The sequence below is a fragment of the Peromyscus eremicus genome, chromosome 8a (genome assembly GCF_949786415.1).
Source record: "Peromyscus eremicus chromosome 8a, PerEre_H2_v1, whole genome shotgun sequence".
NCBI classification, from domain to species: Eukaryota; Metazoa; Chordata; class Mammalia; order Rodentia; family Cricetidae; genus Peromyscus; species Peromyscus eremicus.
In genome coordinates, this window is record NC_081423.1 from 58,626,417 (window position 1) to 58,642,569 (window position 16,153).

General features: G+C 47.8%; 1 protein-coding gene across 1 annotated transcript in view; it reads left to right on the forward strand.

Annotated features, from left to right (window-relative positions):
• Slc43a2 (solute carrier family 43 member 2) overlaps nucleotides 1-16,153 on the forward strand; it is a 44,734-nt gene that overhangs the window by 13,605 nt on the left and 14,976 nt on the right. Inside the window, exon 5 of the mRNA XM_059271210.1 lies at nucleotides 569-645. Coding sequence (XP_059127193.1) covers nucleotides 569-645 — 77 coding nt within the window. The remainder of the gene's footprint in view (nucleotides 1-568; nucleotides 646-16,153) is intronic.

The following is a 16,153-nucleotide window of genomic DNA, read 5'->3' on the forward strand; positions in this document are numbered from 1 at the left end:
GGGCTTGCAAATGCCAGGCAAGTGCTCTGTTACTGAGGAACTATCCCCAGCACTTGGACACTTGAGACTAAGTCCAAGTTTGCCTTTGTAGTCCTTCTGGCTCAGCCTGAAGGCTGGGATTACAGGCATGATACACCACACCCAGCTGAGCCTAGCCCTCACGGCAGCCTGGGCCAGCCCTTGAAAAACAGCTTAGGAAACACCTGGATCCCATCCCCAGGCAAGGAGTTTAAGGGTTTTTAAAACACCAAAATAGGACCTGAATTTCAATAACATTTGAGCCAGGCTCATGTGCTGATTTTCAGGAACCTGGGGTTTTGTTGTCTAGAACAGCTCTTTGGGGCCATTTGATTGCTGCTGGGTTAACAAGAAAGAGAGTGGGCGTTCATCTTTTTCTAGAACTCAAGCTCCATGAGGTAGGCAGGAGGGCGAGGGTGAGGGAGAGAGCGCTCTCCAGGCGTCGCTCACCCTTGATGGCCTGTCCTTTATTTTTAGCTCATCTGTAGCCTCCTCAGTATGGAACTCTGCTCCTGTGTCCCCTCCTTAACGGCTTTCTGTCTGTCCACAGCCCTCTCTGTGCTCATCTTCATCGCCTTGGCTCTGAATGGCTTTGGGGGGATGTGCATGACGTTCACCTCGTTAACAGTAAGTATTGGTTTGTTAGGACGTTTTCAGCTGAGGGAATGGTGGATTCGAGGCATATTTGTTGGTTTCCAAGTCCTTTTTTTGTGTTCCCCTATATGCTTGGATGTCCCAAGCAGTACGGGGCCGAGGGTTCTGTGGCCTGACAGCAAAGCCATTCTCATTGGTTCTAAAGCAGGCAGGTGTGACTCCCAGGGTGACTTGCGCTGCCTCTGGCCTTGCCTTTGGCATGAAGGAGCAGGTCCCTGTCAGAGAAGACAGGAGCAGGGAAAACAAAGGCTATTGGCCATGTTGTGTCTTATCTTCCCTGGCTGCTGTCCCGAGGCTCTCCAGGAACTCTGGCTAACAGTGCCATTTGTGGACAAGCCTGTCCTGGAACCACCCAGCCCCAACCTTTGCAGGTGCCTGGAACTGAGCGGCAACATTGTGACACTCCTCTTGGCTAGGGCACAGATGTCTGGCCAGATAGGTGGAACCGTTTCTTGGAATGTGGAGTGTGCTCTTGGCAGGACCACCAGGATGCCACAAAATGGGTTCTTTTTAGGCTGGGAGGAGGGCGGGAGGCGGGGCTGAAGGAAGTTAAAGAAGGAATAGAAACATCTTTCCCAAGGGAAGACTGCAGACTTACCTGGCCAGGCTTCTGTCAACAGGGACATCTACCGACTCAGTTTACCTCTGAAGAAGGTCTGGGGATACACTACCGCCATTGCTGTTTGCATTCTGGTTCTGATTTCCCATTATGTTTGAGTCAGGAGTCAAGCTGCTGAGAGGCCTTTTGTGGAGATTTTACCCTGAGTGCTCTGGGACCTTTCTGGTCCTCAAGAGATCCTGGCGCCTTTGTGACCTGCCTGCGCGCCCACATCTTCCCGCTCCCTTTTCCTATGCTTTCCCTGGCAGGGAGGATGACCCGTCTGGGCCTGTGTCCACAGACAAGGAAAGTTCACTGCATTCTCGTCTGTAAAAAAAGCCCAGTGCAGGCAGCATGTGTGGTGAGCCCTGGGTGTGGGTGTCCGTGAGTGACACACAGACCCAGGTGCTGTCACTCCACCTCTGCTGGTGTCCTCCGGGTTTACTTTGTATCTGTTGGGGCATTTTTATTTTGGTTTTTTAAAATGAGATACATTTAAAATCAAAATAGATAATCTTCTCCCCTCTCATAATTCCAGAGGAAAACAAATGTTGAAACAGTGAGAAATATGTTCATTCACACTGTGAAAAGTACACAAATCCCACTGGGTTATGTAAACGTGAAACAGGAGTCATGTGTGGTTCTGTTTGTTCCTGGACAGCATGAAAACCACTGACCTTTTTAAAATCAAGATGAACAATCCAAACCTGGCATCATCGCCCTCGGCCCTTGTTATTGTAGTCACGTTGGGCATTGGTTAGGGCAGATCCGAATTTCAGGGATAGAACTTTGAGATGGTCCTGGGACTTAGGCTCAGGCGTCAAAGTGCAGAGCAATGCTTAGCCATCGTGAAGCATGGGATATATCTGGGCTGGGGTGTAGCCCAGTGGCAGAGTGCTTGTCCAGCACACACATGACTCTGGATACCAACCCCAGCACTGCATTTATAAAAAGAGCTGGGTGTGGTGGTACATGCCTGTAATCCCAGCACTCAGGAGGCAGAAGTGAGACAATTGCTGTGACTTTGAGGCCGTCTTGGGCTACAGAATGAGACCTTGCACTCTGTACCCCTGAAATAATAAAAAGGACAGCTAAACATGACAACATGTTCTTTCAATCCTTACGCTTAGGAGGAGCAAGGATCAGGAGTTCAAGGTTATCCTCAGTTACATAGGAAGTTCAGGGCTACCCACCCTGCCTCAAACAGTAACAACATCCATTCTCAGTTACATAGGAAGTTCAAGGCCACCCACCATGACCTCCACCAGACCCTGCCTCAAACAGTAACAGCAAAAGACAAATAGATGAAAAGCACCATATGGGGAGTTCCTTCTAAGAAACCCTATACGAGCCTGCTGTGGTGGCCCACACCTTTAATCCCAGCACTCAGGCAGAGGCTGGAGAATTTTTGTGAGTTCGAGGCTAGCTTGATCTACACATTTTGTTCCCAGACAGCCAGAACATAGAGAGACTCTGTCTCAAATTAAAATTAAATTTAAAAAGGAAAGAAATCCTGTAGGGCAGATACAGTGATGTGCATGCAATTCTGGTTCTCAGGAAGATTGAAGTCAACCTAAGCTATGTAGCAGAATTCTATCTCAAAAACAAAAAAACAAATCACAACAAAAACATTGAAGAAGAAGAGCACGCCTTTATTTTGTGTGTATATGCACCCTTCCTTTTTCCGTTACTCTTTCCAGTTAGCATATAGAACAGTCGATTTCATGGTGACATTTTCACACATATTTACCTTGCTGCTTGTTCATATTCCCTCTCACTGTCTCCCCACATTAAAGAAAGCCTTTGAAGTGAAGGTGGAAGCTGTTGTCCAAGGTACTTTTAGGAAAAAGTGATGAACTTGCTGGGCAGTGGTGGTGCACACCTTTAACCCCAGCACTCGGGAGGCAGAGGCAGGCGGGTCTCTGTGAGTTCAAGGCCAGCCTGGGCTACAGAGTGAGATCCAGGACAGGCACCAAAAACGACACAGAGAAACTCTGTCTCAAAAAAAACAAACAAACAAACAAACAAAAAAAAAAAAAGAAAGAAAGAAACTGATGAACTCATAAGTACATAAGTATTCTTTTGACTTTTCTTACTTTGTTGTTGTTTTAAAATAAAAAGGGATTAAAGAGATGCATCACCACAGCAGGCTCCTGTAGGATTTCTTAGAAGAACTCCCCATCTACTTGTCTCTTGTGGCACACACCTTTAACCTCAGCACTCGGGAGGCAGAGGCAGGCGGATGGACCTCTGTGAGTTTGAGGCCAGCCTGGTCTACAGAGTGAGTTCCAGGACAGCCTGGCTCCAAAGCTAGGGCACCACCACGGCTTGGCTATATCATTCATCTTTAGCATTTTTTTTTTTACATTTATTTATTGATTGATTGACTTGATTGTTGTGTGTGTTTGTAGGCACGGGCACAGGAAGCTCATGTGGAGGTCTGAGGATGGCTTTCTGAGTTGGTTCTCTCTGGGGAAAGAACTTCCTTAGTCTCAGATGCCTTTATACACTAAATAGACCATCCTGCTGGTCCTCTTTCATCTTTTACTTATTTGTTTTCGTTTTGTTTCTTTTTTTTTTTTTTTTGGTTTTTTCGAGACAGAGTTTCTCTGTGTAGCTTTGCACCTTTCCTGGAACTCGCTTTGGAGACCAGGCTGGCCTCGAACTCACAGAGATCCGCCTGGCTCTGCCTCCCGAGTGCTGGGATTAAAGGCGTGCGCCACCACCGCCCGGCCTCGTTTTGTTTCTTTAAGGTCTCACTATGTAGCTGTGGCTGGCTTGGAACTTGCTGTGTAGACCAGGCTGGCCCCAAACTCACAGAGCTAGTTTTTGCTAGGAATAAAAAGGTGCCTCTTTCATCTTTTAAACATTAGGCAATTTGACACAGTGAAAAATTATATGCCATAGTTAAAATTCTTTTTTTAAATCACAACTGAGACAAAACAGTCTCTTACCTCCTTTTTACTTGTTATTTCTTTATTTTTAAGACTGAGTCTCATGTAACCCTGGCTGCTTTTGAACTTGCTGTGTAGCCCAGGCTAGCCTTCACTCCTGATCCTCCTGCCTCTAACTGGCAAGTGCTAAGATTACAGATATGTTCCTCCATCCCTGGCCCCTGTCACCTCTTTATTAGTAATTGTGTCTTTTTAGTGAATTGCTTCTTTGTATCATTTATCAAATTTTCTTCTTCTTTTTACTTTGTAAAAATCTCTTTGAAGAGGGACAGTGGTGGCACACACCTTTAATCCCAACACTCTCTCTGAGTTCCAGGCTAGCCTGGTATACAGAGCAAGTTCCAGGACAGCTAGGGCTGTTGCACAGAGAAACCCTGTCTCAAAAAAACAAACAACAACAACAACAAATCTCTTTGAAATACAAACAATCTCTCTGAAGGAGTAAAAATCCTGGGTTTTTAGATTTCTATATAGTCTCCATGAATAGGCTCCAGAAAAACTATGCACTTAGCCCCCAAGCAAACAGTGTACATGTTCTGCTCAGGGGCATTGGCTTGCACATTGGTTATTTTCATCATCACTGTATGTGTGTGTGTGTTTCTGGTAGCTCCTGGCTCTCCCACCCACTCCAGGTACCTGGCTAGGTGGTGAGCAGGTACTGTGTAAAGAAAGCATTTGGTAGGAGGGCTCCATCCTTACAGGGAGGTGTAGGACTTGTCCTCTGACTTCTTCGTCTTTATCTAGAGTGCAGGGGTCAGTGAACTGCTGCCCCAGGCCAAGTGCAGACCTCTGCCCATTTTTTTTTTGTTTTGTTTTGTTTTGTTTTTTGTTTTGTTTTGATTTTTCGAGACAGGGTTTCTCTGTGTAGCTTTGCGCCTTTCCTGGGACTCACTTGGTAGCCCAGGCTGGCCTCGAACTCACAGAGATCCGCCTGCCTCTGCCTCCCGAGTGCTGGGATTAAAGGCGTGCGCCACCACTGCCCGGCTTACCTCTGCCCATTTTTATAAACAAGGTTTTGCTTGAACCACATCATGTGGGTTTTCTCATGTGTTGTCTGTGGACACTTTCATGCCGCAGTGGCAGTCGGGCTGTTATGACAGAGACCATATGGCCCACAAAGACAGAAATGTTTACTGTCTGGCTCTTTATGGAAAACATTTGCCAGCCTTCAGTCTAGAAGCTCCACGAAGCTCCACTGTTCTCCACCTGAGGGTAGAGGGTCAACGCCCTCACAGACCCCCCCAGTACCCTCTGGGTGTTCAGGCTAGCTCTCTAAGTACTTTGTAGTCATCTCCACACCTCACACCTCCCCCGCCCCCAGGCTGGAGGGCTCTCCTTGGACATTCCCTTGTCCCATGAGGCTTCCCACGGGACCTGATCCCTCATGAGACTAAACCCTGAAAGGGAATAAAAAGTGGGTTGTTGAGGACAGACTCCAGCTGTTAGGTGACGTCCCTGGCTTTCTGCTGAGCAGAGCTGAATCTGGTTCTGACACAGCCCAGGCCTTTAAAAAGCAGAACTGTCAGGACCGGCTCCCAGAGACTCAGCACTGGCGCACAATGACACTTTCTGTTTGTGTCTCCCGTCCGTGTTTTCATTTTGGGGACAAAGGAGTCTTCAAGGTTGCCTTTAGAACTCCCTAAATCAAATCTACAAGGGCTTTTAAACAGAGAATGGCTCCTTGATAACCTGGGAATGTGGGGGAATGTGTTGTCAGGGAAACCTTCATGTGGGGACTTTTTCAGGCCCAAGGGGCTTTGTATGACCTGGGCTATGGGCTGTTAACACCCATCGGTGGAGAAGGGGCCCCAAGTTGGCAAAATGCCTTTTCCTCACAGACCCCCACCCCCAGCCTCGTCTCCTACCCTCCACCCTCACAGATCCTTGGGAGTCTATACTCTGTCCTCCTTTCCTCTAGTGTGGAGGTTTGGAGGTGATCTAACAGTCAGGGCTGGTTCTCAGGTCTCTGGCAGCACGAGGCATGGGCATCCCTGAGGGAGGTGCACGCCTATTCACTGCAAGCACACCCGGTGGTGTGGAGCCTCGGCCTCCCCCGGACATCTGGTCAGCACACTCCAGTCTGTTTGCTTAATGTCTCTAGTTTGTACAGCCCTTTAGCTCGCTCCGTCGGCTGAAGCACAAACACCGGCCGGCGGCTGAGGTGGCGTCTTTGGGCCGCCACCCCACAATCCAGGGCTTGGGTTGCTTAGAGATGGGAGCAGATGCAGCCAAAATTGTGAACATATCTTTTCCACTTCATTACCCTGACCCTTGTCAGCGTGGGCGGGATGGGGAGTTCTGGTCTGAAACCCTCACAGAAAAGTGGTTACAAAATGTTCAGGAAAAAAAAAATCTCTCTGTGGGCTCTTCCCATTTTATTCATTGAAGTTTGGCTTTAAACCCGAGCAAGAAATGATCCCAAGGGAATTAGACTGGAGTTTGAAGAGATCAGAATACACATCCCTCTCTTAAAGACCCCCAGGGAGGTGTGGAAGCAAATGGTCCCCTGTGAGCAGGTGGGGGTACCCAGCAGCCTTCCTGCTCAGCCCCATTCTACAGGCGGCAGGGTTTCATTTGCTTCCCTACCTGGAGAGCCCAGGTGCCAGGCAGGTAGGACTCTCTTGGTACCAAAGCCCACGTAGCCTCTGATTTCCTATTTCCATCTATACCTTGGGAAGCCAAAACAGTCAGCTGATGGCCATTGGCCTGGGAAAAATGGACCATCAGAGGGTTCTACCTCATGAATTCGCTCCACGTGACATGTGCCAGGGTTGACAGGAGGCAGTGGGGGTGTCGGCAGGGATCCGGGCCTGGCAGGTGGAACGGGAGGCGGCTGGGAGAGGGCAGTTTTCCCTCCCCACCCCTGCACCAGTGAAGCAGAAAGGTGACCGCAAGGACCTTCCCGGTGATGTGTGCTAAGGGGTGCCTGCCTGTTTCGGTTAGGGAACAGCCCAGCTTTGCCAAGTCCGCTTGTCCAGACTAGCTCCTGGTTAGATAGTCTGGATAAGATAGACTGGCTCCTTACTGAACTCAGGGTGTGTATACCAGCCACCTGGGGACAAGAGTCATCTCTGTAAAGGTCCATAGGCCTAGAAATGTTAGCCTCCACCCACTGCTTGGCTCTGACTAGAGAGTCAGGGTGTATCTCTATCCCCAGGGCGAGTGGATTCAGGAGGCCTTGGATATGACAAGGAGTGTCACCCCACGGCCTCCCCTGAGGGTTCCTGTGAAAAAAGGGTCCCTAAGAAAGATGGTCCAAACTGTTTTTGGCCGTGGCCTCTAGGGATTCTTGTCCAGTGGCCTGAACACCGGGGAGGGGCGGCCTGCAGCTGCTGTTTTCCCCACTGGGAATGTGACACAGCTGGGCCTGTTTACGGTACAGCTGAGGGACTGAGGGAGCGTGAGTCATCGGGCCGAGGGAAGGCCTCCATGAGGCCCAGGAGCCCAGGCGTGGAGGACAGATTTTGCCCAGCAGAACAGGGGCAGCAAAGCGACTGTGAGAAGAAGGCAAGAGCTGGGAGAGGGCCTTGAACTGCCCTACCTGGGAGTGTGCCTGGGAGCCAGGAAGCAGCTCCTGTGGAGTGTTTCCCCTGGTACCTGGCACCACAGGCAGCACGGCTCCAGCTTCCGGTTGGCAGCAGAGCTGGTTCTCCCCTCCAGCAGGCCCTTGAGGCCCTGCTAAGGTGGTCAGCTTAACACTCACTCCATTCACTGCCGCCCCGCAGCACCACTCTGTCCGCTGAGACTGGACAGAGGCAGAAGGAGAGAATCAGTGAGGAGAGGCAAGGCCAGAGAGACGGGACCCAGACCTGGAAGAAACAGGGCGAGTCCATATACAAACACATCCCTGGGTGGTATGGTCCTGGATCCCAGGGGCCAGCTGAGGGCTGAGGCTGGTAGGTGTAAGAGGAGTGTCTGAAGCGATATTAAGAATCCCCAGTGAGGGGCTGGAGAGATGGCTCAGAGGTTAAGAGCACTGGCTGCTCTTCCAGAGGTCCTGAGTTCAATTCCCAGCAACCACATGGTTGCTCACAGCCATCTATAATGAGATCTGATACCCTCCTCTGGCCTGCAGGCATACATTCAGGCAGAATGAGAATGTCGTATACATAATAAATAAATAAATAAATCTAAAAAAAAAAAAAAAAGAATCCCCAGTGAGCTGGAATCGAACAGGATGCTTAATAAGGAACACGGAAGGGAGAGAGATGACATGAGGAGAAAGGGCGTACGAGCCAAACACAAGTGCCGTCCGTACCAGGCCTTGATCCGGCTGCACGTTCGAATCCTGTATTTGTCCTTTACTAGCTTGAGGGAAGGGAGCTCTTTGACTCTTAGGTGTTTTGGTCTAAAGTAGGGTCCTTGAGGGAAGGGAGCTCTTTGACTCTTAGGTGTTTTGGTCTAAGGTAGGGTCCCGTGTAACTTACGCTGGCCAAGGATGACCGGGAATTTCTGATCCTTCCACCTCTACCTCCCGAGGGCTGGGATTCCAGGTGTGCGCCACCGTGCCCAGCTTAGACTCGGAAAGTTTTGTATGCGCTGAATGAACGTGACAAGGGGCGTTTAGACAGTTGCTTTCAGGGTTTTCAAGATGCTATGGAAAGCAGGTGCTAAAAATAGTTGCTGTTTAGTATACATTCTATTTAATGGGAATGAAATCTGAGCAAGCTGCCCCTGAGCCAGCCAATGAGGGGAAAGCTCCAGCAGGCAGGACAGCTTTCTCCCAGGCTGAGGGAGGAAACACAATTAGTGTTACCACTTAGGTACAAGGTAACCAATACCACAGGGAAACCCTCTCTTTCTGGGCCTTACCCTCTTGTGAGCGCTCTATTGGGATGTTTATGCCTTGGGTTTCATTAGTCAAGGTCAGCCTTGCCCTCCTTACAGTTTCAGCCAGTACAAGCATGGTAGTCCTCAGTGGTCCTCAGTGGTCCCTAAGCCAAACTGGACTATCTTGCTCTCTCCCTTTCCCCACGTTTTTGAAACAGAGTTAAACTCATTTAACCCCGACAGGCCTCATGCACCTTATTCTCCTGTCTTCACTACGTAAGTGCTAGGATTACAGAAGTGTGCCATTATACCCCAGCTTGATCACCTATTTCCAATATGGCTTTTTGTTAATTTTTTTGTTTAAAAAAGTACAAAAAAGAGCCAGTGGGCAGTGGCACATGTCTTTAATCCCAGCACTTGGGAGGCAGAGGCAGGTGGATCTCTGTGAGTTCAAGGCCAGCCTGGTCTATAGAACAAGTTCCAGGACAGGCTCCAAAGCTGCAGAGAAACCCTGTCTCAAAACAAACAAACAAACAAAAAGTACAAAAAAATATACTTATATACTAAGAGGAAATTAGATTACAAAGAAAAGCATACTTACAATATGTCAACATACCGAATGACTTACTTTTTAATTAATTTATTTATTTTGTGGTTTTTCGAGACAGGGTTTCTCTGTGTAGCTTTGCGCCTTTCCTGGAACTCACTCTGTAGCCCACGTTGGCCTCGAACTCACAGAGATCCACCTGCCTCTGCCTCCGGCGTGCTGGGATTAAAGGCGTGCGCCACCACCGCCCAGCACTTTTTAATTTATTTTTATGAATTTTTAGTATACAAAATAATAGGTTTCATTAGGACATGCTTATATGCATATATTATTGTGCCTTGCTGATATTCTTTCTATATTCTGATATTTTCTTCTAGCCCTTCTTCCTCAAAAACACCTTCTCAGTGCTACAGATTAAATCGAGGACCTCATACATGCTAGGCAAGCACTCTCACTGAACCGACGCTCTCAGACCATGCCTGTCTTTAATATATAAAAGAATCTTTGTAGAAGGCATAAGCAGGGTTTTTGGTTTTTTTTTTTTTCATCCATATATGCAGCTAAGTGTGTGTTTGGAGTGCATGGTCCTGAGGATTGGATGTGGGGCTCTGGCACATACCAGGCAAGCGCATTTTACCAGAGTGTTGGTGGAGTGACTGAGGTGGAAGGTACATACACTGTTGGTGGGCTATCAATTGGCGCATCTCTTCTGGAAGGCAGCTGGTCAGTATTGTAAATCCCGAGAAAGTATGCATTCCTTTTTCCGTAACAGTCTTCCTTTGGGGACTGCCCTTGAAGAGCTAAAAGGCACCTGCACTCACTCTCATCCTTAAGATTATTGTTGAGCTGAGTGTGATAGCTCAGGTTTGTGATCTAGCTACTTAGGAGACGGGGGCAGAAGGATCATGAGTTCAAGGCCATCACAGGTAGTACTTTAAGACCCTGGTTTTTTAAAACCCTGGCAAATTAGCTAGGCCTAGCAGTCCAGGACCTGTAATCCTAGTGACTTGGGAGGTTGGGGTTGGAGGTTGTAAGTTAAAGGCCTGCAGAGTGGGTTCAAGGCCAGCCTGGATGAATTAGTGAGGCCCTGTTTAAAAGAAAAAGTAAAAGGAAGCCTGGAGATGTAGCTCAGTAATAGAGCATTTGCCTAAGGTGCTCAGGCCTTTCATTACATAAGTCCCGATACTGCTCCTTATCCCCAAAATTGACTGAAATCTTTTTTTTTTCCTTTCCTTTTTTTTCGAGACAGGGTTTTTCTGTGTAGCTTTGGAGCCTTTCCTGGAACTCACTCTGTAGCCCAGGCTCCTTGAACTCACAGAGATCCACCTGCCTCTCCTCCCGAGTGCTGGGATTAAAGGTGTGCATTACCACCTCCTGGCTTCTGAATCTTTTTGTGAATAAATGTAAAAGGACCTAAGGTCTAAAACCAGAGACATGGTTTCCTAAATTATAGACCATTTGGATAAGGAAGTACCAGGCAGTCATTTCAGATTGAGTCAGAAAGGAACAGTAAATAGTTTTAGAAAACACTTTATAATAATATATCGGGTTAAAAGGGAAAAGTTAGTGACGCATGCCTGTAATCCTCGTTCTTAGGGAGCTGGTGCCAGAAAACCATCTCGCCAGCCCCTAATAGCAAGTTGGAAGCTAACCTGGGCTACATGAGACCCTATCTCAAAAACAAACAAAAGCAAAAAAAACAGGGTGTACGGTCTGGAGAGATGGTTCAGCAGTTAAGAGCATTGACTGCTCCTCTAGAGGACCGACCTGGGTTTGATTCCCAGCACTCACATGGCAGCTCCCAACCATCTGTAACTCCAGTTTCAGGGCATCCAATACCTTCTTCTGGCCTCCTTGGGTACCTGCATGCAAGTGGTGCATAGACATGCATGCCGGCAAAACACCCATACACATAGAATAAAACAAAATACTAACCAGAAAAAGGGAGTAAAGAAGCCAAGTGGTGGTGGCACACGCCTTTAATCCCAGCACTCTGGGGGCAGAGCAGGCGGATCTCTGAGTTTGAGGCCAGCCTGGGCTACAGAGTGAGTTGCAGGGCAGCCAGGCTGCTATACAGAGAAAGTTGTATACACCTGTAGTCCCAGCTATTTGAAAGACTAAGGCAGAAAAATGACTTGTGCTCAGGAGTTCAAGACCAGCATTGGCAACATAGTGCAACTACCTTAAAAAAAAAAAAAAGGGAAAAAGTTTATAAAAGAGTATGTTGGGCTGGTGGGATGGCTCAGTGGGTAAAGGTGCTAGATGCCAAGCCTGGTGACCCAGGTTCAATCCCCAGGACCCACTGGTGGAAGGAAAGACGCAACTACCATAAGTTGTTTTTTTGTTCCAAATGTTTTACAATTGACATGCATTCCTTTTCTAATTAGGAAAAATATTCATAATTGAAAATACAAGGTGTAGATGTTGGCGCGGGAAGCTGTCTAATGTGGTTTACCCCGAGGCTCTGTGCTGCCCTAAGAATGGCATGCTGGCCAAAATAACATGGATTTTCTTGGTTTGTTAACACTGTTCCAGGTAGGAGGCTGGGTGTGGTGGCCCGTGCCAGTAATTCCAGCACTTGAGAAACTTGGGTAGCAAGATTGAAAGATCATGGGAGACCTTGTCTCAAAAGAACAAATGAGGAAAGGAATGTTCCAGGCAGGTAGACAGGACGATAGCTCAACTAATGCCGTTGATCCTGCACAGGGCAAATGGTTTCCTCAGGAACAGGTGAGCAGCCCCTTTGTCCCTGTCCTGAGTCTCGTGTAAGGAGATCAGAGCAGGGCTGCATGCCCATCTCAAGCCTCTGTCCTGGGGGAGGGTTAAGGCAGGCTTGGGGTGAAGACAGACAAAAGGACCAACTACCGTGTGGTCTGCTTTTTTGGGGCATTTCCTAGCTCCATTGAAGAGGTTCTGCTCAGGCCGACTGTGATGTGGGGAATTTTCCCTAAGGGCAGAATAGCTGTGTGAGCATGAGTTCATGCCCGAGTTTCCCAGCTCCATCCTGCCCGGAGGAGAACTCTCGCTTGGCCTCCACCTGCTCTTCTCATCCCTCTGATCTCTCTCTCCCTTTCTCCACGTGCCCTGACTGGAGTAGAATCCCCTGCAGGTGTATTTCCCCCTTTCCACAGGCAGCTGTCACCTTTTGAGTTCTTCCTCCATGGCTCCATGGATGCCTTTCCTCCAAACGTGCTTTGCTACCTGAACATGTGTGTTTGGGAACCGGGGATGGCCATGAACTGCAGTGTCCCTTCCAGGCAGGTGTGCAGCGAGCACAGTTACCTTTCATGCTCACCTGGGTGTGTTTGTGCACACTTAGCCATGCCACATTCCTTTGTCTCCTATGTCCCTCACTTGTCCCACCTCACCCTTCCCAGAAAGTCTAGAATGACAAGAAAAAGCTTTTGGTGTGCTAAGAATTTGGGAGGAAATTTGGCTGGTCACCCTGGCCTCATACCATAAAACTTACAGATTTGTTAATGTTCCTTTTTAGTCCTGTGATTCCCCCTAAAATAGTCCTCTTCCTTACTAATATTCTGAAAAGAATCATTGACCTATAATTCACATACCATTCGTCTCACATAGCATGTGCACAATCAGTGAGTTTTAGTGTATTCACACCGGTGTGTAGTCATCGTTTCAATCACTTGCATCATCACCCCAAACAGTCATCCTGTACCCACTGGCTGTCCTCTCTGTGATCTCTGGCCTTTGCCTGTCACTACTCTACTCTTTGTCTCTTTGGACTTGTCAACTTGGGACATTCCATGCAATGGACACATACATAACATTGTTCTTAATCTGTAAAGGGGTTTTGTCTAAATGTGTGTCTGTGCACCACATGCTTGCAGTGCCCATGGAGTCCAGAAGAAGGCATCGGATCCCTGGAACTGGAGTTACAGATGGCCGTTAATCACCGCGTAGGTGCTGGAAGGAGCCATCTCTCCAGCCCTCGTGGGGTCTTCTGTGCCTAGCTTCTCTTAGCTTACTGTTTTTCCAGGTTTGCGCCTGTGGTTGCATGTGTTACTTGCTTTCTCTCCTTTTTGTAATTATGTGTATATCGCCTTTTGTTTACCTATTCATCTGGATGGACATTAGGTTATTTCCATTTTTTTTTTTTTTGCTATTATGTAGAATGCTGTCCTAAACATACATGTGTAACACATACTTTTATTTCTCTTAGGAATGTACCTAGCAGTAGAATTTCTGGGTTATGTGATTACTTTGTTTTAACTGTCTGAAAAACCAACTGTTTCCAAAACAGATACAACTTCATTTTCCTCTTGGAAGCTTACACCCAGCTCCACTTCCTCCTGGTTCTCACCAACTCTTGTTACATCTTCTTAGAATGGCCACCCTAGTGGGTCTGTGTGAGCATGCCCTGCCCTTTTGGAGGTCCGAGGACAGTTTGTGAGAGTTGGTTCTCTCCTTCCCTTGTGAGTCTTGGGTTGAACTCAGGTTGTCAGGCTTGATAGAAAGTGCCTTGACCCACTGGACTCTGTCTGTCCGTCCGTCCGTCCGTCCGTCCGTCCATCCTATCTGTCATATCTATCTATCTATTTTACTGAGACAGGGTCTCATTCTGTAGCCCTGGCTGGCCTCAAACACACAAAGACCCACTTGCCTCTACCTCCCGAGTGCTGGGATTAATGCTTGCAATGTTATGCCCAGCCTCTTCCCTTTGTTTTCTTGAGGCTGGATCTTGCTCTATGTAGTAGTCCTAGTTGGCCTGACATTAACTATGTAGACCAGGCTGGCATCACACTTGTAGTGATCCTCCTGCTTTTGCCTATCTTGGAGCATAGACATTTAAAATCTTTTTGGTAATGTTCATTGCTTATTTATTTAATCGTGAGCAAAAAAAAAAAAAAAAGGCAGAAATCATGAGAGACAGGCATAGGCTTCCCAACTACCCCTATTTTAGTAGCAAGGAATGACCTTCTTTCATCTTGATAGGGTCTTGCTATGAGCCTCAGCTGGCCTAGAACTTTGAGATGCTCTCTCCTTAGCCGCCTGAGTTCTGGGATTCTGGGTGTGTGCCTCTGTGCTCAGGCTGCAGTCACATTGATAAAAACAAAAATGATCCCAGGAAGTGAAGGAATAAGGAGCCTAGCTTAGGCTCACACACACCGGCTGAATTAAGTGAGATACGTGGACATAACTCTCAAAGAATGTCCCCAGCACCAGTGGCACTGTTTCAAGACATGGTACAGGCTCCTGAGATGGGAGCCCAGCTGTGGGGAGGCTGTACTTTGTCCTGTGTGCTGGAGTCCGTCCATGGCTGTGTAATGGTCACTTTAAATTCATTTAACTTTGTGGAGGCAGGGAAGCACTCTGGGAGGTCAGAAGATGACTTGGGAATCAGTTCTCTGGTACCTTGTGGATCCTGGGATCAAACTCAGGCTTGATGGCAAAAGTCTTTACTCCCTGTGCTCTGTCTCACCAGCTCATGTAGTGGTGTTGGGAAATATTATTTTAAGGTGTATTACTTTTGTTTACCTTGTATTTGTTTAACTCCGTGAAGCTGTGTTACTGTGTCTGTCTAAAACACCTCATGGTCTAATAAAGAACTGAATGGCCGATAGCAAGGCAGGGGCAAGGATAGGTGGGGCTGGCAGGCTAAGAGGATATATTGAAAGAGAAATCTGGGAGAAAGAGAAGAAGTAGCTGGAGAAGGAGGAAGATTCCAGGGGCCAGCCACCCAGCTACACAGTAAGCCACAGAGTAAGAGTAAGATTTACAGAAGTAAGAGAACGGGAAAAGTCCAGAGGCAAAAGGTAGATGGGATAATTTAAGTTAAGGAAAGCTGTCAAGAAACAAGCCAACCTAAGGCTGAGCATTCATAATTAAGAATAAGCTTCCATGTGTGATTTATTTGGGAGCTGGGTGGTGGGCCCCCCAAAAGACCAATCAACAACACGTTATACTTTTTTTCCCTTCTTAGATATTTTATTTTATGTGTATGAGCATTTTGTCCATATGTGCATATTTATGTGTACCATGTGTGCAGTACACAGAGGCCAGAAGAAGGTGTTGGAGTTAGGGATGACTGTGAGCCACCCTGTCAGTGCTGGGAACCAAACCCAGGTCCTCCGCAAGGGCAGGTGCTCTTACCTGCTGAGCCCCAGCTCCAGCTCGTGTTGTGGTGTCTTACCGGGCCTGAGAGTCTTTGAGGTTTGGCCTTGAAATCATTGCAGATGAGCCTGCTCCTGCTTTGTACCATGCTCAGGGTGCTCACGTTAAAAACAGACCTGGGCCTTCCTAATCTTGGCTTTCTGGAGGTACCTGTCAGGTGACTGCCAGGCTAGAGTGTCCAGTTGGGGAGAATCTTCTACTTACATGGAAAAACTCAGAGGCGGGAATGGGGGAGCCACCTGCCTTGTTAGGATTGTGATGGGCGCCTTCCAGAAACACACTCTAAAAACCGAAAGCAGCTTTTGCTGACATCTGGTCCTTTCTGGGACTCTGATATTTTTATTTATAAGATGACACTCATTTCCCCAAATAGAGTCTTATTTTTAACGGGCCTTTTCCCTTTGAGGGGAGCCTACGGCTCACAGCTTTGCTCTCTGATACCTCCTTCAACATGGCAGATGTGGTAAGGGCCTGGCC